The following is a 25374-nucleotide window of genomic DNA, read 5'->3' on the forward strand; positions in this document are numbered from 1 at the left end:
TCACTGATATTGCTGCTCCCGTGTCTACAAGCGCATGAACGGCAATGTCTTCTGCATAAACTTCAAGGACATTCGCAGGAAATAAATGAGGTCTTGAGGAGTTCGCTAAGATCGCAGTTCTTGCCTCCGGAACTGCGGTCCTTAGTTTTCCTCTCGGATAGCTTCAGGACGACGGATAAGCGGCGACAGAGAACGCCGACGGGGAGACTGAGACCGACGGGTATTGAAGGGTCGGGAAAGAGGAGACGAGGCTTCGAAGGGCTGAGCGGCAGTAGCAGAACGGGACGGAGAGTCGAAACCGTTACTTTGTGCCCTCGGAGAATCCGAAGGATACCATCCACGCCGACGGCAAAGCCGTGCTACATGCCCAGGTAGGCCGCACGAATAGCAGATAGGCCGATTGTCATGGGTGCGCCATGGATTGAGAACAGCGGGCGGAGACTGTTGGAAATATTGGCGAGGTGGGCGCACGGGCTGCTGTGGCGACCAGTAGCTGCTTGGGGGGGCAGGAGAATATGTTGCAGCTGCTTGCGGAGGTGAGGGAAAGGCGCTGGTAAGCCTGGATTGATTACCTGCAGAAGGAGGCCTTGGATTAGCGACAACGGCAGCGTACGTAAGTGGCACAGGCGTAGGAGGCGGTTGATGAGCAAGTGGTACTGCGTTAGCGACTTGTTCTTGTATCATGTGACGGAGATCTGGAGACAAGCGATGCTCTGAGGCTGGAGCGACTGGCAGAAGAGAGAGTTGGCGCGCCACTTCTTCTCGTACAAATTGCTTGATTCTGTCAAAAATTTCTGGACTGCAAGGAGTAGAGGTGACACCATCACTCAGAGCTGAAAGCGCGACGTCCGGAGCGAGTGCTTGGCGCGTAGAAAGCCGTTGTTTGCGCAGCTCCTCATAGCTCTGGCAAAGCGTTATGATGTCGTTGACCGTCTGAGGATTCCTTGCCAAGAGCATTTGGAAGGCGTCATCTTCTATGCCTTTCAAGATGTTCTTGACCTTGGCATCTTCGGTCATATCTGGGTCTATACGCCGGCAGATGTCAACTACATCTTCAATGTAGCTCGTAAAGGTTTCGCCCTTTTGTTGGGCACGACAGCGAAGCTGTTGTTCAGCCCGAAGTTTGCGCACAGCAGGGCGACCGAATACTTCCTGAAGTGCCGTTCGGAATGCTGACCAGGTGGAAAAGTCAGCCTCATGGTTGCGGAACCAAAGATGGGCGACCCCGGAAAGATAGAATGGTACGTAGCCAAGCTTGTCAGCTTCAGACCATTTGTTGTGTGCACTCACTCGGTTGTATGATGACAGCCAGTCCTCTACGTCATGATCGTCAGTGCCATTGAATATGGGAGGATCCCGTTGGCGTGGCGCACCAGGACAGACGACTGGAGGCGGTGCCATGGGTGGCGCGGTAGTACTAGTCTCCTCAGGCATGGGAGATGTGAGAGGGATCGTCCGGCTTCGGAGTTCCAGGTTTGCAATAAGTCCAGCACCTTCCACCAAATGTCGCGAAGCACTTTGAACAGAAAGCGTTCGCGACTAGAACGCTGAAGCAGCGAGAGGTAGCGTAGCCGACCGAGCACCGAAACAAGGTTGTTCTTTCTCGTCGTCGCTGTCTCTCTCCTAGGCACAGCCCCACTGCTCCTTATTTTACAGTACAATATATATATATATATTCTTTTTTTTCAGTCAGTCAATCTTTTATTTCAATACACTCAGCAGCTACTAAGGCACAGGTATAAGGAGCAGTTTCCGAACTTCAGCTGCAACCAGGTACAGCAGCAGCACTGTTTTTAAGAATAAGCCTAGAGGTGCTGTTAAAACCAAAAATTTTGCAAGGTGTACAAGTGTAAGCAGAAATTCAAAACTGTGCTGTCAATAGCCAAGTGCCTGCTGTGAAGACAAGCACTAGCACATGCATGTGATTCTGTGCTTGGAGGCATTCCTGTCCTGCATGTTAAAAATGACAGGCTGCTTATCCCACAAAACCTGGCAAAAGGCGCTGCTTTGCTTATCTCTATCACACTCATCTATTTCGGGGGCCGCAAGCAGAAGAACTTTGCAGAGCACATCACCATACAAAATTCGACACATTGTGCCAAGTTTTTCTCTCCTCTTGTGGGGAGCACATCATTGATGATCTATGCTATTAAACTGCTACACAAATGCAGAAAAGCAGCAGTTCGAAGTAATATTCATACACAGTGCTCTATGGTTGACCTTTCCTAAGGTACACTGCACAGCCACAATGACCAGAGAAGGCATAAAGAAATCACAACTAAAGCCAACAAGAAGACAATTCTAACCACATATCTTGAATAACAAATGCAGTCTGGCTAAAATTTCTTCCAGTGTGGAAATCATTTTAAGTAGTCATAGAACAGCCAGTGTGGTCACGCAGTGGTTATGACATTTAGAACGCAACATTGCAAAATAAGTCCAAAGCACAGTGGCCTCACTCCTATGGAGGCAGAATGCAAAAATGTCCATCTAGAGATATTTCAAAGAACTCCAGAGCCTTCTACTAAGGTATCCTCAATAATAGCAAATGGGTTCAGGCTGGTGATGATTCATAATTGTTTCTTGTGTGGAAAAAACTGGATAACAAACATCACCAAAAAATATGCAGAACCCACGGACTGTGGGAATCTATGCAAGCGAAGCTTTCTGTGCTGTTTGTTTTGACTGACGATAATTAACTGTGATATATCAATTGTGATGATTCAACTTTTAGTACAACACGAGAGTGGTGAGTTGATGTTAAACAATACCTTGTGTGCACCACTGCTGTTTGTCTGCATAGTACACAGAACACACAGGGAGAGGTGTTTTGCTTGAGACGTTTTGTGCCATACTTCGTAACCTCCGAGAAAGTTGAACATTATCATTGCCTCACATGGCACATCACATCAGGGCAGAAATATTAAACTTTAATTGAATTATGGCGCTGTATGTTCCAAAACCACAATCAGATTATGAGGCATGCCATAGTGGCGGACTCTAGATTAATTTTGACACCGTGGAGTTCCCTAACATGTGCCTAAATCTAACTGCACAAGCGTTTATTTCATCCCCATCGAAATGCAGCTGCCACGGTCAGGATCAAACTCACGACCTCGAGCAATGCCATAGCTGCAAAGCTACCGCAGTGGGCTCAGAAGTGCCGATTTGACATGCAACCGCTTCTGTAGCATCATCTAGACTCTGTGGTGCACTTTAATTAATGCACCTCTGCTTCTACACACCCTGCTAAGTTGCCCGCTTGACAAATTTGCATGGTGTTTATTTTTCAGAAATAGCAGAAACGTGCCATCCCGCACCTTGAACTTAGTTATATTGTTTGCCCACAACTGCAGTCGTGTCTATAGCAGTAGCGTTTCCTTGCCTTCTCATGACACGCTGCTGATAATACTGTGTACGAGGTCTGCATATCAGATGTCTTCGATTTGGCTGCCCTTTCTGTACTATTTCAGGAAGCGCAGCACTTTCGTCCTCTCATTAATATTGCAGCACATCCCTCGTGCACCTCACTCAATGATTTGGAGTTGTGCAGGAGCCAGTTCAGCACTTTCTCATGGTTATTTTGTACCTGCTACTTTGGAAGTGAAGGCAACATACAAGCTCTCAGTAACAAATACATAATGCAGCGCTAGCTTATCAGTGGTGCGCAGATGAAAGTGCCATTTGGTAACAATCAATCCACGAGGCCAAATCAGAAAGTCTTTGCACATAGTTTTTTTAGCCAAATTAAGGCTGTAAATGAGAAGTCAACATATCGATTCCAATCGGTGGACCTTTCTTGGACTAGCCCGGCCTTATCTACTGCTAGCTCCGCTGCACAGCGCTGCTGTCAGTTGAAGATGGTGGTTGTGCTTCACATGTCCACGGCATACGAGCAATGAAGTGCGATTCGTTTTCTAGGGAGAAAGGGACGAATGCCCATCAAAATCCACAGGGAAATGCAGCTCACATATGGGGAAAGGCGTCTCACTTTGAGAAGTGTGAGCTGATGGCATTGCAAGTTCGCAAAAGGCCATGCAGACTGACAATGACAATGAGCATTCGGGGAGGCAGTGTGTGTCGCTGACTGACAACAAGATGGTACAGGAGCATCTCAAGTTTAGTGCTGCGATGGGACAAATGTCTGAACCGGTGTGGGGACTATGCAGAAAATTAGTGCAAGGTACACAGAATAGTATGGATATTCTTAATTACCTGTATGTAACTTATTTTGGCTAATAAAAAATAGGGGCAAGCACTTTCCGATTCCCCCTCGTTGCAGGCATAAGGAGGAGAGTTACAAGTTCAGTGGCTGAATTGTTATCAGAACACAGTGTGGGTTTGTAATGTGGCAATTTAAATATTTTTTTTGTTGAAGCAACTTTTTCACGCAAAACGAAAAAATTAGAAAGTCAGTGTGGTCTGGGTGGCTTAACCACCCTGAGCACACCCCGCAACTCATTTATTGCTGCAATTTTCTCCTTGATTTACATGGGTTACAAGGTGCAAAGGTGCAGCACCACACTTGCACATAAACTCATGCGGCACCACGCATGGAATTTTCAACAAGTGATTCAGACAGAATAGCCAAGTCAGAGAGACCTTCAATTTTCATTACTCTTATGTTTTCACTGGGCCTGATATGCATGACTCAAAAACCACATCAACTTCTTTGTACCATGATAGGGTCAGCGTTGATAAATTTAAGCATGTACTAATAGGCCTTCCAACTCAAATTCGAATATTTAAACAGGTTCAAAAAGTTAATTTGTATGTACAAAACCACTTGAATAGTTTCTTTTTGAAACAATACCACTGAAGTGCTATTTCATGGCACTTAAACTGCTGCCTATTGTATTTGAAAACCAATGATAGCAAAGCATACAGCAGAAAAATGCTCACTATACAGAAATGGTATGAAATCTGGTAATTTCACATAGAGTTTCAATAGAAAGCCCATTCTGTGAAGGCGTGCGATCAAGACAAGCATGGTGGTAGCACCAATTGCCATTTACAGTGATAAGCAGCACATGTGTACTGAGCTCTAAAGGGATTTAGAAGGGTGATGGTTTGGGCTAGTTGGTTTTTTATTTTTAGATTGTGTGGTACAGCACGAAGCAGGGACAAGAGACGCAAGAAAAGCGCTTGTCCTCATTTTTTTCTAGAGTCCCATGTCCCTGCTTCCAATGTATCACACAATCTAAAGGGATCCCTGCAATCACAACAAGAATGCGCCACTGTCGCTTTCAACATGGGCTCCCGGCAGTAGGATGTCACAACAATGATTCAGCTGACACTTGCACAAGCTACAACAGTTTTGGGAAACAGCACTTTGTACCAGTTACACATTTGTTCTGCAGTTGCGATAGGACTTAGGATCTATACACTGGATAGAAAAAACAAAAGACAAAAAGTATGCATTTCAAATTTGCAACAGGCCTTAACTCTGAAAATAAAAAATGTCCAAAAAGGCCTGCAAGCTATGTGGAACCATTTCAACACAGCTTTAAAGCCATGGCAGTATTACTTTGCTGATATACCAGTTTACAGTGTGCCTGAGAGTGTGTGGAACTTGGTTAAACGTAAATTTCTTGGAAAGACAGGCAGTGCATAGAAGACTGACACCAATGCCAGAATCTTGCCTCTAAAAGGACAACCATACCTGAACAGTGCAGAACACCACCCATAGGGCCTTTGACTGATGCAGATTAGACATAAAAGCTTACTGGCAGTGCATATGGCATGTTACGAAAATGCAAGCAAAATGTCACAGCAAAGGCAACATTTCAGATATATTTTGCTATATCAATAACCAGTGTTACTTGCATATTTCACACTTGAAAGAGATAAAATTGGCTTGAATCTTTGAAAGTTATATGGCATTTTTAAAGCATGGGCCTTTTTTGAGAATCCTGAACATGGCAAGCAAAAAGAAGGGGTTAGGCAACTGTTTATGTTGTTTTACAAAGTATTGCTTACATGGCTGTGGCAACGCTAAATGCTTATAGTCCAATAGCAAACACCTTGCTTTTTGTGTTTACACCCTTACATTTTCAAATAAAATTGTGCTAGCGTGAACCGCACAGCATGTCAGCACCTTAAAACAGTAAGATTGGCAACAGTATGCAGCAAAGCAAATTTACAGTTCAAATGCCATCAGATACACTGTTTGCTTCAGGATTGCACGCAGCCCTGCCTTTGATATCCGCAAAGCCCCATCGTGCACGGCCAAAAATTGCCAAGCCACAAAGCTACACTTATTTGCAATCATCATTTCTGCTCCTTTCTTTAAGACAATACCTCGCACGTTCTCATAAATTACCCTTTTTTTAATCTTTATTCCCTGGCATATGCGTGGCTTCCAGTTGTATGGAAAAAAAAGGGGGGGGGGGGGGCATTGCAGATGAAACGTCTTAATCTAGACCTGTTCTTGCACCAGATTTTCGCAACCACGGCTGCACAGAAGATAACCCTGGCAGGGCATGAGTCTTCCTGATGCAACAGCGCAGCAGACAATACTTGCGCTGGAGTGCTTTGTGCAATTGGGCATACTGTTTTAGCCGTTTTGAGGCACTGACATTCTGTGCAGTTGACACTTGCGCACAATTAAAAAGTTGCAAGGGTGTACATTCATGAAGCACTGAAATGCCTTTTCAACATTAAGCAAGCAAAACTTTAGAGAAAACTGAAAGAAAATTTCAGTTCTTATGAACTGCACTTCTCTCCCGACCACCAGAATTCTTTGACATTTCTTGGAAGTCCCCATACTGCATCAAAAAAATCTCCAGTGGGTGCATTTTGGTTCAAGCTTGGTTAATTGAAAGCCTTTCATCAATTAGCTCAGTGCGTCGATTTATGACATGTAAACAAAGGACAGAGTACTTATTTTGCATTATGCCATTGTTTTCCAATCTCAGGTTAGGAACATTGTAGAGTTGAGAGGATTCAGTGCCAAGGGAAAAAGTTGATAGACCAGCCTGAATTTGCAGAGTTTATATCGACACTGCACAGAAGGCAGAGCTTACAAAGTAATTACGTTATTTTCCTTTGCTAGCACTTCGGCCTCAACATTTTATCACCAGGCTTTTTGAGCAAGCTGCCGGCAAAATAACCAGCGGCATAGATATAATGATACTACAAAGCCTAATTATTTAAACAGAAGAAGAGTTTCAAAGCAGCCTACCCGCACTGTAAAGAGGACACTTGGCCGATTACAATTTGTTTTTCAACTGGCTTAAAAAGTAATTGCAATTAAGACATTATTTGCAAGGTTATTCAAGTGATCCCCCAGCATTAATGAAATGTGTTGCAATGTCCCTAACTTCTGCCACTTTCTATCTTATGTAATTTTCAGAGAAAAGTTATGTAGTCAGTTTATCTTGGCCACAGCAAAAATGCATGCATCTGACCACATTATATACACCAAGAAACCTGACTCATCATACCAGCAGACCTTGCCAAGTCTATGCAGCATCACTTCTGAAATTTTAATTGCCCAAAACATTACGACAAGTGTCTACCATTTTATATTCTCAGCTAATACAACTAGTAGTTTTCTAGACTCAATGTAGAGAAGTTTAACCCTTTTAGTGTCACTGACGTATGGTAGAATTCCACATTCCTGCTCCACCATGTCACTGATGTACCCGTACATTCTCTACTCTCTCCAGTCAAATGTGCGCAGCAACAGAATGTTGGCAAGCTCCGAGGTAGTTCCACCATTTGTTGTATATTTATAGAAGCATATTTTCTTATCTTTTTGGGTTTTCTCAATCCGAATTGTTGTCAGTGTACTGCAGGACACACCCCTTCATAGGCATGGCTGCACTGCGCAGAGCGCGCACCGAAATCCCAAACTTTGCCCGCTACCGCGGCAATTCTCCGTTCAAATATTCGTGTCATAAGGCAGGGCCACTACTGTTGCGTGTTTCTGCCATCTGTTGCACATTTACAGAAAGTTCTCTCTTTACCCCGACAGAAAAGTGCTAATGCGAAAGCATCAGATCAAAACTAGGTAGGAGACAGAAAATGAAAATAAGAATGCGAGGAACATACTAAGAATGCATTTGCCATTATTCGCGACATATTTTCTCATTTGTCAAACCAAAAATAAACTGTGGCCTTCATTTTATAATATCCGAGAGAAAATGCCCCAATGCTGGTTGTGCAGAACTTAAAAAAAAAAAAAAACGTTGAAAGGTTTAATGACAATGCCTTCACATTTTGCCCCTTAATTTTAAGAGGATGTACAATTGAAAAATCAAATGTGATGCAGAGCATGACTGAATGTGCAAATTTACACTCAAGGACTTCATAAAGCCAGATGACATTCCTCACTAAAGGCCCTACAACCACATTGGTCCCCTGTAAAAGTGTAAGAAACCTGAGCACCATTTATGCGCAAACAGTAAAAGTTCTTGAAGTATGTTTTAAAATCACCTTGAAAAACTTTTTGATCAAGGCAAAACGTTTGCCCAGTTGCAAGAGAATGACATCACAAACAGCTGAGCCAAAGAGTAATCATAATCATATACATGCATCAACAGACCTACAATTCCATTCAAAAGGTGCCTGCCTTCCCTCTCCTTCAATTTTCACCGCCTTTTGTGCTTATTGCGCAGGTACACTAAACCGAATGGCTATTTGCCAGATTTACCTCTGGCAAAAGCCAAAACATCCTCAGCAATGTTTTTGTTCACTGAGCAATGCTGTTTGCATGTGGTTGAATTAAACACTGGCAAAAATTAGGAATGTGGCATCTTGCCTACCTCATTTAGCAACAGCAATCGTGTTTTATTCAAAATTGGCCAAAATGTACCAACAGCTGCAGCAAGGCTTTAAAAAACAAAGCAATCATCATGTGGTGGAATCTATTCACAAGGTCAATACTGATGTGCCAATACCAAAGGGTGTGAACAGGGCGGAACACTAGTTAAATTAGGACGGGAAGGCAGCACAAGCATAGCAGAAGCAACATTTGATTCCTAATGACTTGACTAAGACGCTATGCATTCATAGCCTTTTAGCTAGAAAAGATAGCAATCTGATGCCCTTTAAAAACATATTTCACATCTTTCTAAGATGTTCCACGATCCAATCGAAGGGGGCCAGCAACACTTACAAGTTTTGAAATGCATTTTGCACTAAATAGCATCAATTTCCAATGTTCCTCTTGCATTAAGTATTTACTTGCACAGTGTTCGAATGAAATAAGAGATTGTGCCTCAACTCCTCCAATTCCATGCATGCTGAAGGCTACAGCAGTGTGTGGTGTTGCACACAGTGCTCTGCTCACTACACCACTATGATATGATGCTTTTCTATTGTTTTTCACTAATAACATCCCTTCCACTACGTCACAGTTTTGACACTGGCAACGTTACCAAACCATGAGATTCCCACTAGCTTTACATTTGAGTCACTACTAGAGGTATTTTGCACACATCTACTTCTGCATTGAGCACCAATTTTCCCTAGTTTACAGTAGCTCTAATATACAGGGTGCTTTCTTTTAGACCATACTGATTTTTTATGAAAAAGTAATGAGTGAAGCAAAAGTGATGTCTTTGCAGACGATTTCCTAGGCGAGGCGGACATACTTTGCTGTTAATAATTTGAGCATCGGAAAACTAATTATGAGTTGATTAATTAACTTTTCATTAGTGCCTTGGGGCAGTTGTTTAAATGGTGAATTTGGAGGCAGTGACATTTTCATGCAGACCCATCTTTCAAATATTTTGAAAATCACACCTAATTTGAGATAGTCTCATGAAATTCCAAGGCTTAATCGAGGCAATATCAAGACTGAGCATGTCCCGTTGCGTGCATCAGAGAGCAACACCCCGTAAAGAAGTGTGGGGTGAAGTTTGAATGATAGCATGCAGCAGTGAATCCTGACTCCGACGAGGCCGCACATGCTTGCCAGGCAAAGCGCAACACATCAGTAGCTGCTGCGAATGGCCAAGACGTCCGGTTTCAAACTTCCTCGTTCTGGTCATGGGGCGTTTCAGTCTAATATGATAGCGGGGCCACCTTTTCGGTGACCCCGCAGCGCTCAGTTTCAATATTTCGTGGATTTACCATTTAAATTCGCTGATAAATATCTTGGAATTAGGTGCTACTTTCAAGATGTTTAAAAAATGAGGGCACATTAAAATGTGACTACCTTCAACTTCGCCATTTAAACACTGTCCCTAAGGCACTAATAAGAAAGTTAATCAATTTTTGTTAATTGGTTGTCAGAAGCTCACATTATTAGCAGCAAAGTATGTCCACCTGGCCTAGGAACTCGTCTGCAAAAACATCCTGTTCACTGCACTTAATGCCTTTTTATAAAAAAATATAGTCTAAAAAAAACCCTGTATAGTGTAGCAAGTAAAGGAAGGAGCTTTTTGTAGAACATGCTGCAACTCTGAGATGTCCCGTTTCATGGCTGATCGAGGATTATATGTCATGCATTTACAAAGGGATAACTGTGTTTGTTTACACAAGCATAATACAAGAGCATGTGCAATTCCATGCTTGCTATTCATTGTGGACTGCATGCATCAACAAGCCCTAAATACACACAACTTGCTGGAAATGTCATCCTATTTCCGTGCAAGTCAAGAACAAGAGTAATGCAGCAATTGTGCCAATGACATCATGAACAACAGAGCCAAAAAGTAATCCTGTATGCGCATTATCCGTGCCCTAGAACAACACACTTGAAATAACCAACACTGAAGCATCCTTTAGACAGCTGCAGATTCTCAGATACACAAGCCCAAATGTACACTACAGCCCACTAGAGTAATTTAGACGAGGTGTTCAATGAAACTATCGATGTCATGATTTTGCACTACAAAGGGACAGCTTAACTTGAGCAGATGACAGTTGCCAAAGATCGAAAGTACAAAACTGAATTTGTTGCTCTTGTCAACTAACTTTTTATGTCTTATGAAGCAAACTGATATAAATGATAGCATCGTGGACAACTTTCTCACTTTTACCAAAGGAATGGTCTTTTTGCTATGTATTCAGATACCTGGCCAATAGTGGCAGTGTCCATAATCTGTCATTAGGACCCACTGAAGAACTGAGAGGATTTGAAATCACAAGAGTGCATGAGCTATCTTTAGAGCAAAATTGTAAATTCCCTGCTGCATGCAAGCGAGTGATGCTATTTGGCTCAAAAGTGTTAACAGCAGCATTGTCTAGCATATGGCATAGTTTATTCCAAGAAATATTTAGCTCAAGTGTTAAGAATCGCATTGTCTTGCATATGGTATAGCTTATTCAAGAAGTGCTGCAGGGCCACACTAAAGGAATTACTTCCACTTCTGACAAGGGACTCTTGAAAATGAAGCTAAATATCAAGAATGACCACAGCACTGCTATTCCAAATTGCTACAACAGGAACAGGAAGTGTACACAGTCGCAAAATATATAAGCAGCTGCTTGTTACCTTCCTAAAAAATGTTCCACACACTCCCACACATACTGCAGCTGCCAATGTTGATGTATCAAACTCCCAAGAATAAATGAAATAGAACTTTAGAAATAGAAGAATGAAATAGAATTTTTCACGTCGCTTCACTGTGGTCCACTATAGTATTAATGCCAGTGTACACTCGCAACGTTAGAACCACACAAACAATAGAAGACCAAAGGCTCAAAGTTATAGATGTACGTACATACAACGAAATGCCAATGTCAACAGAGTAAAAAGCTTAATGAATTTTAACATACCATGAAAAAAAGTTTCTGCGTTTATTAGTTAAGGTTATATTAACTTTTATTTTTTAAACCCTGGACAGCGAAACAATTGGCAAGATGCTTTACAAGCTAACCAACCAGCTTGACAATCTCAGCAGGTACCTAAAGGGTTAAGTCACATTTGCATAAGCAGACAACTGACTAAAATGTTACTGGTATGCGTACAAATATAAATGTACTTCTCTCAAACACGCATGCATATGCATACACAAGCCACTGCTTCACTCAAATGTTGTGGACAGGCTCTAAACTGATTATTTGTTTTAGCCACCCAAGATCAATCGATAATAGTTAATGAACATGCCATTATTAATTATGTACATAACTGCACAACTTGCTACTTATCTAGAAGCTGCCAATCCAGACATTTGAATGGTCAAAATAATGTCACCGCAATTTATGTTGACTTAGTTTTAAATATTCGGTGCAGCTAAAAAAAAAATTATCTATATATATATATATATATATATATATATATATATATATGATTGGTGCTTTCAATAGAGTAACAGCATAATTCACTACAGTAGAACACAAGAACAAACATACAGGCCTCGCAGGAAAGCTTCAGCTGAACTATTTTGTCATGTAATGGTGCTTTCATTGCTCTGTCAACATTTACAAATCGGTAATTCCTAAAAAGGGGGAAAAAAAGCTATGTATGCCACCTATAGACTGCGAAAATGAGGAAGTTGAAAAAAAAAATGGTGAGTGAACTAAATTTACAATATTTATGAAGTAAAGCTCGTACTTTCTGAAATTACTGTTCCCAAAAATGGCAAGTGCACATTTTAAAGACTTTTTCAAGCAATTAAAATGTGTGCTTCCTGCAGTTTTCCTAGTAGTAGTAGCAGTTGGGTTTTTCTGGCACAGCGGCATCTTAGGCCACAATGCGCCGCACACTTTCCCTAGTTTCAGTTTCACAAAATTTCTCGCCCATCCCTCGCTTCTGCTTCAGTATATGTGTGTGTGTGCGTGCGTGTGTTTTAAAGGATTTAAAGTAAGCACTAGGAGTCACTGAGTAAGAAGATGTGTCAACCACTAAAGAGATCAAAGATGCATAACGATCAATGGCCAATGGCCACACGGCCGCCAGCACTCTTGCAACATGCAAACAGATATTCACAACACAAGTTGCTCCCAAGCCACTTCCCTAGGAGCCCAGTAATAAGCAGGGATATTAAAGGCACTCTGCAATGAAATTTTAGACCATATAAAAAGCCTAGCTCCAGATAACTTGGACATAAAGCACCTTCCATGAAAAAATTTAACCTTTGAAATACAAGTGGATGCCCAACAGAATCTTTCAAAAATATACATTTTTCATATAGATACTGAAAATAATGCCACTGTTACCGTTTACCAGAAATGATGCAGGACCCAGAATGTAGAGAAGCAGTGTGGCTCCTTGGCATAACCTCAGAGATAAGGCAGTGTCTACAGCACACAAACTCTTAAATGCAATCTCCTGGGACTTGCATCATATGTGATAAGCACCAGGTGCATGCGTCTGCTTAGGCACTATTTAAAGATTGTTAATAAGAAAATTCAACATGTGCCAGCCAAGCAGCTTTGCCAAAATTGTTTCAATAATTTATACTGCTCATCTATAATAACCAATTTAGACCCACAGTGAAATTTCATTGCAGTTGGCCTTTCAAGCCCTTATTTTGCCTTCTGAACAATGCACCAAGAAGCGCTCCTAGCCCTCTGCAGCACACCGATCACCACCACACCAAGAGGCAGCTCAATGCTTTGACTTATGCCCCCAGTCGCAACCGTACATGCCACTTTTAGACTTAAGCAAGCTCTGCCCTGAAACACAATTAGCTCAGCCATTCCAGGACAGATCAGTTTCTTCATGCAAACACAAATTGCAACTTCAACATCCTAAAGCAGTTAATTAAAGTCTACAACATGCACTTTTTTTTTAAGTAGCACAGAATTCTTTTTAAGTGGCTGCGGGGAATCTGTCAAAACCGAGCTGCAGAGAACTAAAAATACAAGAAACTGCAAAGCAAGAAGGTAAAGAGATACAATAGAATGACCGTGACTTACGGCGAAAACCGACTAGGAAACACCAAAGGGACAAAATGGGAGGAAACATAACTCTTGCCAACTTGGAAACCCAAATATGCAAAATAAGACAAAATAACAAGCTCTTTAGTGTACTCTTTCACACCATCACAAAGCAAAAAGAATCTGATAAAGTAATGCTTTCATGCAGACATTAGGCAAATGCTTGTCAAGTGCAAGAGCGTTATGTGCATATCTCAATGAATAAGAAGAATAGTTTTAGTTGCACATGCTAGCAAAGAAAATGGAATGCAAAGCATAATTAAGCAAGTCATGCAACATGTTAGTAAAACACTTTCATTGAGCCATGCATGACACTTTGCAAGCAAGAAAACAAATTCAAATATTCTATTCATTGCAGGGAAACAAAGTCAAAAAAGGACAAATTTGAAACCAGTTCAAATTAAGGTGCATCTGAATATATTCAATGTGCTCAATCTATTTCATATTAGTTTAGAAAATAATGCTTCTGAATGTCGCAGAAAACACGTTCTCTTGCAGGGTTCATTTTCAATATATAATTGGGAGCAGGAACCACAGTTTCTAACACTGTTTCCTTTTCCATTCTTATCATGTGCCTTGTCAAGTGGCCAATCCCAGCAATAATGGCTGTGTGGCAGTGTCTGAGTCAATGACAAAGGGCAAAAATAATGGAAAATGATTGTTACAAAATACAGCTTCATACTGTCAATGAACAATAGCAACATAAATTATGCTATGACAAAAAACTGCGACAGAAAAAGGTCATTAGAATTAGCTAAAACAAACAGATTACAGGCCAGTCAGATTGCAAGTAATCGGAATTGTAGGTATCTGTATGTATTGAAACTAAATTTGAAATTTATTTAGTCTTCCGTCAGCTTCTTTTTATGCTGCACAAACATGCCTGGTTGCACAGCTTAGTTTAAGTACAAGAGGAAATAGCAGTAAAAATTTTCCAAATCACTTCTAAGAAAACTGTTATGGTAATTTTTTTAAATGCACAGCTAGCACCAGGTTTTAAAAGGCTCTTTGCACAGCATCTCACGAATGGTTAAAAATCGTCAAGGATTTTAAAATGCAAATGCGTAAGCTCAACAAGCGAGTGGTGTGTTCATTGACTGCAAGCATTGGAGTATCCCTGCAGACAAAGATTTTCCCTGTGCAAGCTTCTCCCTAGTGAGGCTGCTACAAGAGAAGTTCAAATTTACACGTCAAATCAGTGCAATAAAGCATCAGAATTGAGTTGGCTGAAAGCTCTGCAAGCAGGAACAATATTTCAGAAGTGCCAGTAAAATCATAAAAGATGCAATTGTTACACACTGGTAATAATGCTAATGACTTACCTTTGCTAAATAATTTTTTAACTGATAATTGCATGAATTGGTTTACTTCCACTGCAATTTCTGAGGCAATCAACTGACACAATAGCATGCAATCAAATTTTATTCAGAGGCTGTCGTTCCTCTTTACAGCAAAAAAACAAATGTGAGGTTGTTTTTTAGCTGTTACAGCACGTGCCTACCTGCCAACCTGTGAACATCGAAATTCGAAATATCCCTGGACATGACACCAAGGAAGGAAGGAGTGAAAGGGGGTGGGGCAGTTTCACCTAGTTTTTCACCTAGATTTCACCTGCTTCAGGAGCTTGCTCAGAGCAAGTAGCCTTCTGGCATTCTTTCACCATAAAAAAAAAACGTCCAATGGAAAGTTCCGAGACTGATGAGTGAATCTTTTTCCCAAACAGAATTTATTTTTCATAACACCTGACACAGCCTTTGTAAAGTTGTAAAACGAGCACAAATTCGTAAAATTTACAAATAATTTGGGAGGATTGGCAGGTATGCATGTGTAAATGCCTCATGCTTCAACTCTAGTTACCGCTGCATGTGCTCCTCAAGGCCCAGTCGCGAAGATGTCAGCCATCAAACCTTTGCAGAATGGTGTACAACAGAACCACCTTGCCAATTCACCTACCAATTTAGAGACCTTGAAATTGCATGTCAAAGGGACACTTTTAAAGGATGGGTTCACATAATTGAAGTACTTGTTCCAAAGTCAAAGCCTAACTATTTAAACTTGATTTCAGAATAGATGCATATGACTAGTAACTTCAAGGCTTCTCACATGAGACTGTGCTATCATATTTTAGCCGAAGTTCATATCAGTCCAAAGCAGAGGCAATGTGCATGCCTCACTAAGAGCACTTTTTTTCATAAGCAAGAACCTACACAGAGCACTTCATCGCAAGCTTGTGGAGGCATCCATCCACATTTCATTGCCTCACTCATGATGCATTTACGTGCCTAACTTGACGTTCGCTCATTTTCCTTGTCTGCATGTGTTTGCATCTGCACAGGATCAGTGACACTTGCACCCTTTGGTTTGCAAAGCTCTGGAGCCACCCAGTAAGTTCTGTGCCCATGGACTTTTGTTAAATCAACGTGCTTCCTCTTACTTGACACACCTTGCCTGCATGCATGCTTTTCTGCAGCGTGATACCACACAATACACACCATTTTCTCCCCATGCGGCTGCTACAGCGGAACACCAAACAGGATGCGCATTTAACTGCGCAGTGTGCAGGCTTCTCAATGCCCACATGGTCCAACTACTCATAATGTGCATGCACGCAATCAACTGCTCATCCTTCCGCACAAATTTGCTATGTTGCATGTACACATTTGCAGCATAGCGAGCTGTTGCCTTCCTCAAGCCAGTACCGTTTGAAACATACCTGGCCACAAACAATTCAACTATGAGTTCCTTTCGAATGGCTTTATGCATTTGTCCAATATTTAAAATGCAATCAAAGCTCTTAGAAGGTTGACTGCAGCAGTACACACAAATTTCAAGTCATTATCATCAGTTCATTTCATCACACATTAGTGCGAGAAAGCCACAGGTTTTTTTCTGTGTCCAATACAAACAAGTTAAGTGAAAAAAGCTGCCTGTAAATGCTCACAGCCCTCAGATTATGAACCACAGAATTTTTCAGGAACACAGACACACTGAAGAGGTCAGACTGGTGAACAAGTGTGTCACAGCTCCTCTGTCAGGCACCAAAAATACACTCAGTCAGCGAACAGATCATTCCTTTTAACATGGTTCACCTTAACAGAGACTGCCAAGTGACTGTGTGATGCACAAAGGCTACAATAAATTGAAACAGTAGTGCAAAATTATTTCACTAAACAGACAAACAATGTAGTTCATACTATGAAAGCACTCCAGGCAAATTAAAAAGTTTCATTAACTTTATCCAATCTAAAGTTATTAAACTAAGGTTCGCTTGCAGGTTACAAACAAGCATGTCTTCTTGATTCTGTGCAGACCATTGTCGCACTGTTTTCAACCTGTCATAACCCAGTTATCACCCATATCACCATAAGACTGTTCTAGCACCAAAGTGGAAGTGGAACCAGACAGACGTGAAGCACAGAGTGATGGTAACTACAACAGAGAATACTGTGCAGATGAAATGGTGCAGTGTGTTCACATGCTATCATAGCACACTCATGCACACACATGGCCAAGTTAACTTTTTGGGTGCAAAGTTGCACATCTGTGCACTTTACAGCAGAGCCATGCTTTTGTTCTTGTGTCACTTGTACAGGAAGAAATTATAAGGACTGGTGATTTGAGAAATTTTTACTAACTACACATCACAAACAGCAATGTCCTCTTCCCTCAAACAAGCTTGATTGGTCTAATCCACAGCTTTCTTCACCTTACAGCACGCTATCCCTTCGAGCAACAAAAACTTCCTTGATGCAGCCATTTACACAATATGCACAATTGCCAATGTGATACTTTTGCACTGCTCCTCCACAGCTACAGTCCACAAAAGGTGATGCACAAACGGTGATGTGCCACTATTCCATTTATGCTATAGCATAACCCTTTGAATGCAGTGTATGCTAGCTGTGCTGTCACCTCTATATAGCCCCCATGCAATTCCAATGTGTGTAGGACCATTGCCCGGTGTAGCCAACAACTACTGGAAGCGTGCAGCAGTGGTGCCACACCGCTTACAATGCCCCTGATGTGAGGCAACGGATGGACAGATAAGCTTGGCACTAATCACTAAACAAGCAACTATTCACTGTTAAACATGCAAAGGAGAGCTACTTCATTAAAAGAAAATGTCAAGTAATTTCAGTTTTGACCACTAACGAATCTGCATTGGGCGCTATGAAATTATATGCATCAATAAGTTTGCATAGCAAACTAAAAATATGTTAAAAAAGGTTTGTGGATTACCGTTTACAAGATGCATTACATTACCATTTCCATACAGAAGCTAGCCCTCACAGCCAGTCATGGAAGTTACTACACTTAACTTTTTCATCTTCACTTTTTCAGAGTGTGAAACCAGACACAGAGATGAACAAAGGATGCAGTGGTGCTGTTATACCTGCACCGTTTATTGCCAAGGAAAAAGTGCAAACGTCAACAATCTGAGGATTTCAAATATATCATGAAACACTTAAGTTTTTATTTAATTGAAATACATAAGCTAAGACCAGACATTTGTGTGCAGTATGAACAATATAATATGACCATCAGCAAAAATCAAAGAAGGCCACCTTATTGCAATGCTGGCCATACTGGCACTTTCTGTTATGGTGCAATGGCATTCTTCAATAAAGCAAACAAAAATAGCGTTATCAGTGGTGTACTAATGTAGTTTGACACATCAGAAGGTGTCTCTCTAGCTTATGAGCCGACACAGTCAGATGAAAGACCCATATTAGAGCAGCAGAGGATAATGAACTCAAATTATTTTAACAGCAGCTGGTCCAGTCATGTAAACAAAATGATGCAACCATAAGCCAGATGATAAGTGTACTTTTAACACAAATAATTTTACATATGAATACCTCAATATCTCTAAGCCCTTTCACGAAACAAATTTATTTTTCTCTAGGTTACTGTTTCAAATGAAGCACAAGTATTTCACAGCTGTTGCTTTGAGCAGTAAAGGTCAGAAAAACTAATTAAGCATGGCACTGCGCAACCATATGGTATCTGTGCTGCCAAAGCACCCTCAGAGCAAGTTCCAGAGGCGGCCAACTACATATAACATGGGTACACCTGGTTAAGCAAAAAAGTTAAAATGGCACTGACACAAAATGTACTGACCTAATACTGCACACTCCAGAGAGAAAACAGAATCTAGCATGACAAGCTGTACACCTAACTGATGAGCCTGAACCCCTAGCACAGTCATTCCTATCACGTAGCATTGCAGCATTAGTTACAAAACCACTGCAATGGACAGAGTAGTTCCGGCTAACCAGCTTGATCAAGGAGACTTAATTGAAAATGCTCTCATACAAGACCTGACCATGAATAAATCCATTTGTGCCATTTAATATTAAATGCAAACTTGTTGTGGTTCCATCTGGATGCCAACACCAGCTACATGCTGCAGTACATTACCAGCCCTCACTTGTTTCCCAAGAGCACTTATAACTAGGAGAATTCTTCATAAAGTGACTTACAATGCACTACTAAGAACATACAATTCACTAACCTGGTTGCCTAGTTTCCTTTTACCAGCTGACGACACGTCTGCTGTTTGTTGTGCACTGGAGAAGAAAACAAAAGTCAGGTGGTTAAGAATAATTTCTCAGCTTAAGCCACAACTTATTACTGAATTGATGAAATTGATTCAGTGAACAATAAAGTAAGGCCAAATCATTTCATCGGGACAGTTGACACACCAAACAGCACAAACACAACAAACAATGCAACATATAGGGAAACCAAAAGACAGTCAGTGGAAGCCAGAAAAAAATATTTGTGTTACAAAGCAGTAATAACAAAGCAACACACATTAATTACTGCCTCTGTCGATACAAAACTGGCACACCAGCCATTCACTTTTTTTCTTTACTTAAATATTATGCAGCCTACACTCCGAGCTCCAACTAAGATTCCAGCATTGCCTCCAAACCCTATCCCCATGTATAGCATGCAATAGTATATCCCTCAGCAATACCAACTAGCACGAACAGTGATGGAACAGCTATTTTGCCTTTTGGCATAGATGTTCTAAGTAAAAAGTGAATTTCGCACAACCACAAGCATTTCTGATTTCTGGCACATCAGGAAAAGTGTCTCCCACAAAAAATGTGGCCTGAAGTTTAACAGCTCAGGTTAATGAGGATAGTGCAGCGTACCTCATCAACTCTTTTCTTACCACGCCCATGAAGCGTGGGTTATATATGCAATAATTAAAATCTACTGGCACTTCTACAAACTTGTTCCATTATCTATTTTATTGTCCAAGAACTGAAGTTTCATTTCTTGGGTGTTTTTTTTTTTTTCCTTTTTCTTTTTCCCCCCCAAACGGCGGCGAGCTTTAACAGCAGTACGAAGAGTGGTTCGTATCATTTGATCGCAATGATGTCGGACGCTTCAGTCACCAGACTTTAGTGTGAATAACATTCTCGCAATTCTGTTGAGTCCTCAAGTGATTGTTTCAATGCATCTAGCAGCAGTGACTCTTAGGATGAATGGAGTTTATCAGATTTTAGTTCGGACAACGAAGGAGACCCTCAGAATCACTAGGCAGTTTCTATGAAGTGGAAAGAAATTTTTGCAGCTCCTGTTCCTTTGACCTAAAACAGTAAACCTTTAATGTGTTATAGACAATTGATGCGAAAACATTTTGTATATTTTTTCTCCTTTGTTTCATTTTTATGTTATCAATGCAACAATGAAAATATTTACCCATATTTTAATAAGTTGTTTTTCACAAGTAATATTACATGTTACACCCTAACATTTGTTTTAAAATTAGAATCTTTAGAAAGAAAATTATTTAGCTTTCGATTGATAAAATATCTTGACACTGTAACCATGATAACACTAAAAAATTACTACAAACCTTCAAGAATTGACCAATTTTCCCATGGTCATGAAAGAGTTAAGATTAAGAGCCTCACTGTCATTTTCGATTAAACATTTTAAGAAGATTTCTACAAGCTTTGCTGCCTACTAGCATTGTTACATCACTGGAAAATGAAATGCAAACAATGGAGCATATGGCCAAAGGCACAATAGCATCATGTTCCATTGTCGCAGTAGCCTCCACATTGTTAAACCATACATATGCTCCTGTATTTCTACCCCAAAATATCTGCATATTTCACTGAATTATCATTTCAACCCACTGCACTAAAGTGCCACGAGCATCACAACACTCAGCGATTCTGAGAAAAGCTACCTCCTTGCTTCACATGTTTTCAGTGACTAATCAGCTATCAATAGCTGCTTCATGGTTGCCACATGCTTTCTCTGTGAAATTCTATTGAGTGGGGCCAAACGATTGGGGCGATAAATATGGCATGGCGGGGTGCTAGGACTAACCGTGACCAAAATTATAGCAAAAACACTAGACTATCCTTAAGAGCAAGCATGTGAGGTCAGGAAAGGTAAGTAGGAGGCTTAGGGACTCGCCACAAGTGACATACTAGCAGCGATAAATGGAACAAAATGCACTCTGCTGTTGCATTCGCCACAGACAGTACATCTGCCATGTTTGTAATCTTCCAATGCCCCTCCATCAAAGTGATTTGGAGCAATGAAAGAAGAAAACAAGCTAGAAGTTTTCCTTTTCAGTTATTAAGTATTCTAACAAGCCCTCTTAAATCATTTTCTTGGCTTTCATGTGACATCACAATCACCAGAATGAAACTCCACTTGAAGCCTACACAGAGCTACTGAACAGAAAATTAACATACACAGATCGGATTATGAAGCAGCTTTTTAAAATGCTAGCAGTGCTTGAATATGGTGACCACTGCAACCCACTGCCACAAAATGGTTGCCTTTGTTACTAAATCAGTTGCTTACTAGGCGCAAAATAGTAGATATTTTAGGGGTGAAATGTACTTCGACCAATGAACTGCTGTGCAACAAGACAGCTGCAAGTTGCTCCAAAACTTCACTTAAGGTTAAGGCAGCGCACTTCAAAAGTAAGCTTTATATTAGTCACAACAACTCAATGCTAATTAATTAGTTATCAAATTCTTCATTTTTTGTGGCTAAATATACTGAGCACTTGGCCTTTACATTCAAATAACAAATCAGCAACAGTCACAGTGCGTGCATGCATATCCATTAGTTAATGTGGATGTACACTGCAATGCTGGCTTAGCTTATGCAATGTTGCAAGTTTTTATTGTGCTGGTACCGATCTTTAATATGGTCTTTGCTGCTTTGCCACCCTTGGCTAAAACAACTTCATAATTTGATTTTATTTAAGCACAGAGGTACGAAGAACTGCAGCTTGCTTTTACGAGAGCTTCAATTAGCACATGTTTGACGCAATTTCCTACTTAATTAAATGCTGTTTCGGTGCGAGGTGGTCCAAAGGTTTGTTTAGCACAAGTGGCACAGCTGTTCCATCACTGCACCAATGTGATGCCCAAATATTTTCAACAGTTTCTGCTGGCATATTTTAAGTTCATAAGCAACTAACTGCTACTAGCTGCTGTGACACCAAGCACAACTACAAAGGAGTGCACCGGTGACTAATGGCTATGAAAAACAAGCATGGAAAAGCTACATGGAACTGGTCCCACAGCTATTAATAACTTCCCCTCGCTTAAAGGGACACTAAAGGCAAATACTAAGTCAAGCTAAAGTGATAGATTAGTGCTCGAGAATCTCTAAGGTGTCAATATTATCGCAAACAGAGCCTTAATAATCGAGAAATTGAGGTAAATGCAGGGCATGATTTGAGACTCCCCCGGGACATTCAAGCACTTGCCTGATGACGAAAGCACTCCTCAGTTAAATTCTGTCACTAGTGCTCAACTGCTCATTGCAAAGAAACATCCTTGTGTTGTATTATAAGATGAAATAAAATGCTACTTGTCCAGTACTATTTCATTCTTTAGAAAAAAGAACTCACTGACATTGCCGTTGACAATGACGTGGGCGGTCAAAAGGTTTCGTTTACGCTCGACACTGTGCCACCCACGCTTTCGCTTTTCAGCACTTTCCTGATCGCGTAGTCCTGTGCTGGTTTTGCTGGCTCGTGAAATGAGCACAAACTGCAAGTAGCAGAGAATTCAACTTCCATGTGATGTCGCGGGATGCCCGAACGGTCCACGCCACTTGGCCAAAAATCAGCTGCAGCGGCGAGTCCACCACTCTGTCTTGACTCTGTACCGTCGTCTGTCGGGCAGTGTTTTACTCACCGACAGCAGGCAGCAAGGGGTGGTGATGGCACATGCAACGTCACCATTCCCCCCGTTGGCGGGAGATTTGAATTTCAAAAAAGGCATTCGGACCCTTCAGATGCAATTTGCTCGTAAACTAAGTCTTTTCTTAGCACAAAACAAGCATTACGAGGTTTCTGGGATGGTATTTAAACAGTCCACGTTGAGTTAGTATGTGCCTTTAATGTCCCTTTAAGTTCATTAGATACTAGTCACTTCACAATATCGCACACTTCAAAATTGTCAAACTGTGTCACAAAGTTGCTAAAACAAAATGCTTGCGACCATCAACAAAGCTTTACAAATGCAAAAATTCCAATTCAAATCTGAAAAAGAGTCAATGGCTTTTCCAGCCAATTTGCCAGCTCAAAGCTAGCATAAATATGTATGAAAGTATTCACATTGCTAAGGCAGTCCAGTTAATGCATACCAATCTAAATTCAGTCATGGGAAGAGCAAAGCCTACCTATACAGATGGAAAATGTCGCAATGTTTTCTTTTTTGTATGTGTAAAAAGGCAGCACAGATAGAACCGATAGTAAAGCAGTAACGCTAGGTCCATGCCATTTTTAACTCTTTGCAGTTAAATGTCAGTCCGCATCTAACAGCAGTGAAAGTCAGCTTTTGTCAGGCGCCCGACAAGTATGAGTGCACCTAAATGAGCATGCTAGCAGACATTTTTCTTGGATAACGTCAGCAGCTGTCAACAGTTTTCAACGTTTGACCAATGTACTTGCATGTCCTACATACTGCAGGCATGTTTTTCCTAGCCTAACCCTTTGAGGGTCAATTTTTTTTCGCCATATGCAACTGGCCAAGGTCGATTTTTTTTTATTCCAGATTCCAATTCTTCTTAGGGACTTCTCGAAAAAAATTTACCATACTTTTTCTAGGGTGACCGTAAATTGAGAAAAAAATATTCTGTGTTGGTATATATGTACTTTTCATTCATGAATAACAATAAAAAAGAAAATAAACTTGTAAGAATAAAAAATTTGATGCATTGTTATACACATAGTTCAAGGCTTTGAAAATGCGCACACGAGAATATTTCGCAAGACTCAAATGTTCCTGCTCTTACACTAATATGTATATCCATAGTGTAATCCAACTGCAAAGGTGTACTTACTCAAGAAAACTGTGAGGTTTTGTGCCCGTCAAAAAAGCAAAACGTGTCACAAACTTCCGCTAACCTTTATCTTATCGCCAACCAGAGGCAATTAGTTATCGCGAGTCTCAAAAAAAAAAAAAAGAAGAAGAAGAAGAAGAAGCAACGGAAAGCATGCACGGCGACATCCTTCCTATGCGCACCTTTGTGAGCACTAAACGAGCGAGAAACAAGCAGTCGCCCTTTGAGCGATTAGTAGCGAGATAGCCATCAGTTCTGCAAGCGCAAGAAGCCGAAACCGCCCACGGAACAAAACTGAAATCACCGCGCGCGCGGTAGTATATAGACACGTGGGAGCAAACTAGCTCTACAACAAACCATAGAATGAAAACAGAGGGAGGCAACCGAAAAAAATTCTGTATTCCCACATAGTGGCAGCACATGACAGAAAAGAAAAAGTTAGAAAATTGGCATGCTTTTTAAACGTACAGACAGCGCTGTAAATATACTGCACCGTCCATTTTGAACTTGTTCACGGCGCCGTATATTTATGTCATTGACCCTGAAAGGGCTAAGACACCCATTACATGGCTAGCTTACTCCACTTGTTTTACAGAGAATCATGAGATGAGCAAGCCAGAGGATTTTTACAAAAAATAATGTAAGTCTACCTCTTTAGTAAAATAGCAGAGACTATTTTATTGTAGGGTCTGCAGCATAAAGCCCACTCTCCAGCCAGGAGGATAAAATGAGCATTACCACACCACAGTAAAGTACCCCTTATGGGCACTAGAATGGAATTTGGGTTTAACAACACAGGGGCTATAAGATGTCGTAGTGGAGGGTTCCAGATTAATTTTGACCAGCTAAGTTTCCGCATTCCATGCCCATCAGCCGCCTAGGCCGGCATTGAACCCACGACCTTATGCTCAGCAGCTCAATGCCATAACCACCAAGCTATTGCGGAGGTTCTTTATTTTTCCTTTAAAGCTTGGTGCACTCATGTTTTTGCATTCTGGCACCATTGAAATGAAGCTACCATTGCTGGGAATCAAACCCACAATCTTGTGTCCCCCGACCAAATGCCACAGCACTAAGCCAGGGCAATGACTTAGTACACTGGGTTAAATAGATACTGTAATGGATGACATTATTCAGCAATGTTGCAGAAATAAAACCATTTCTTGCAAACTCTGCATAAAAATGGTACCACTG

General features: G+C 41.0%; 1 protein-coding gene across 8 annotated transcripts in view; it reads right to left on the minus strand.

Annotated features, from left to right (window-relative positions):
- shi (dynamin-1 shibire) overlaps window positions 1-25374 on the minus strand; it is a 103397-nt gene that overhangs the window by 45156 nt on the left and 32867 nt on the right. For 4 of the 8 annotated variants that reach the window (XM_055063183.2, XM_055063185.2, XM_055063188.2 and 1 more), the window contains 2 exons: window positions 19352-19406; window positions 13816-13827 (listed from right to left, as the gene is read on the minus strand). In XM_055063183.2, coding sequence (XP_054919158.1) covers window positions 13816-13827; window positions 19352-19406 — 67 coding nt within the window. The remainder of the gene's footprint in view (window positions 1-13815; window positions 13828-19351; window positions 19407-25374) is intronic. The other 4 variants (XM_055063184.2, XM_055063187.2, XM_055063189.2 and 1 more) reach the window with 1 other exon arrangement.

This window comes from Dermacentor andersoni, chromosome 1 (assembly GCF_023375885.2).
Source record: "Dermacentor andersoni chromosome 1, qqDerAnde1_hic_scaffold, whole genome shotgun sequence".
Lineage (NCBI taxonomy): Eukaryota > Metazoa > Arthropoda > Arachnida > Ixodida > Ixodidae > Dermacentor > Dermacentor andersoni.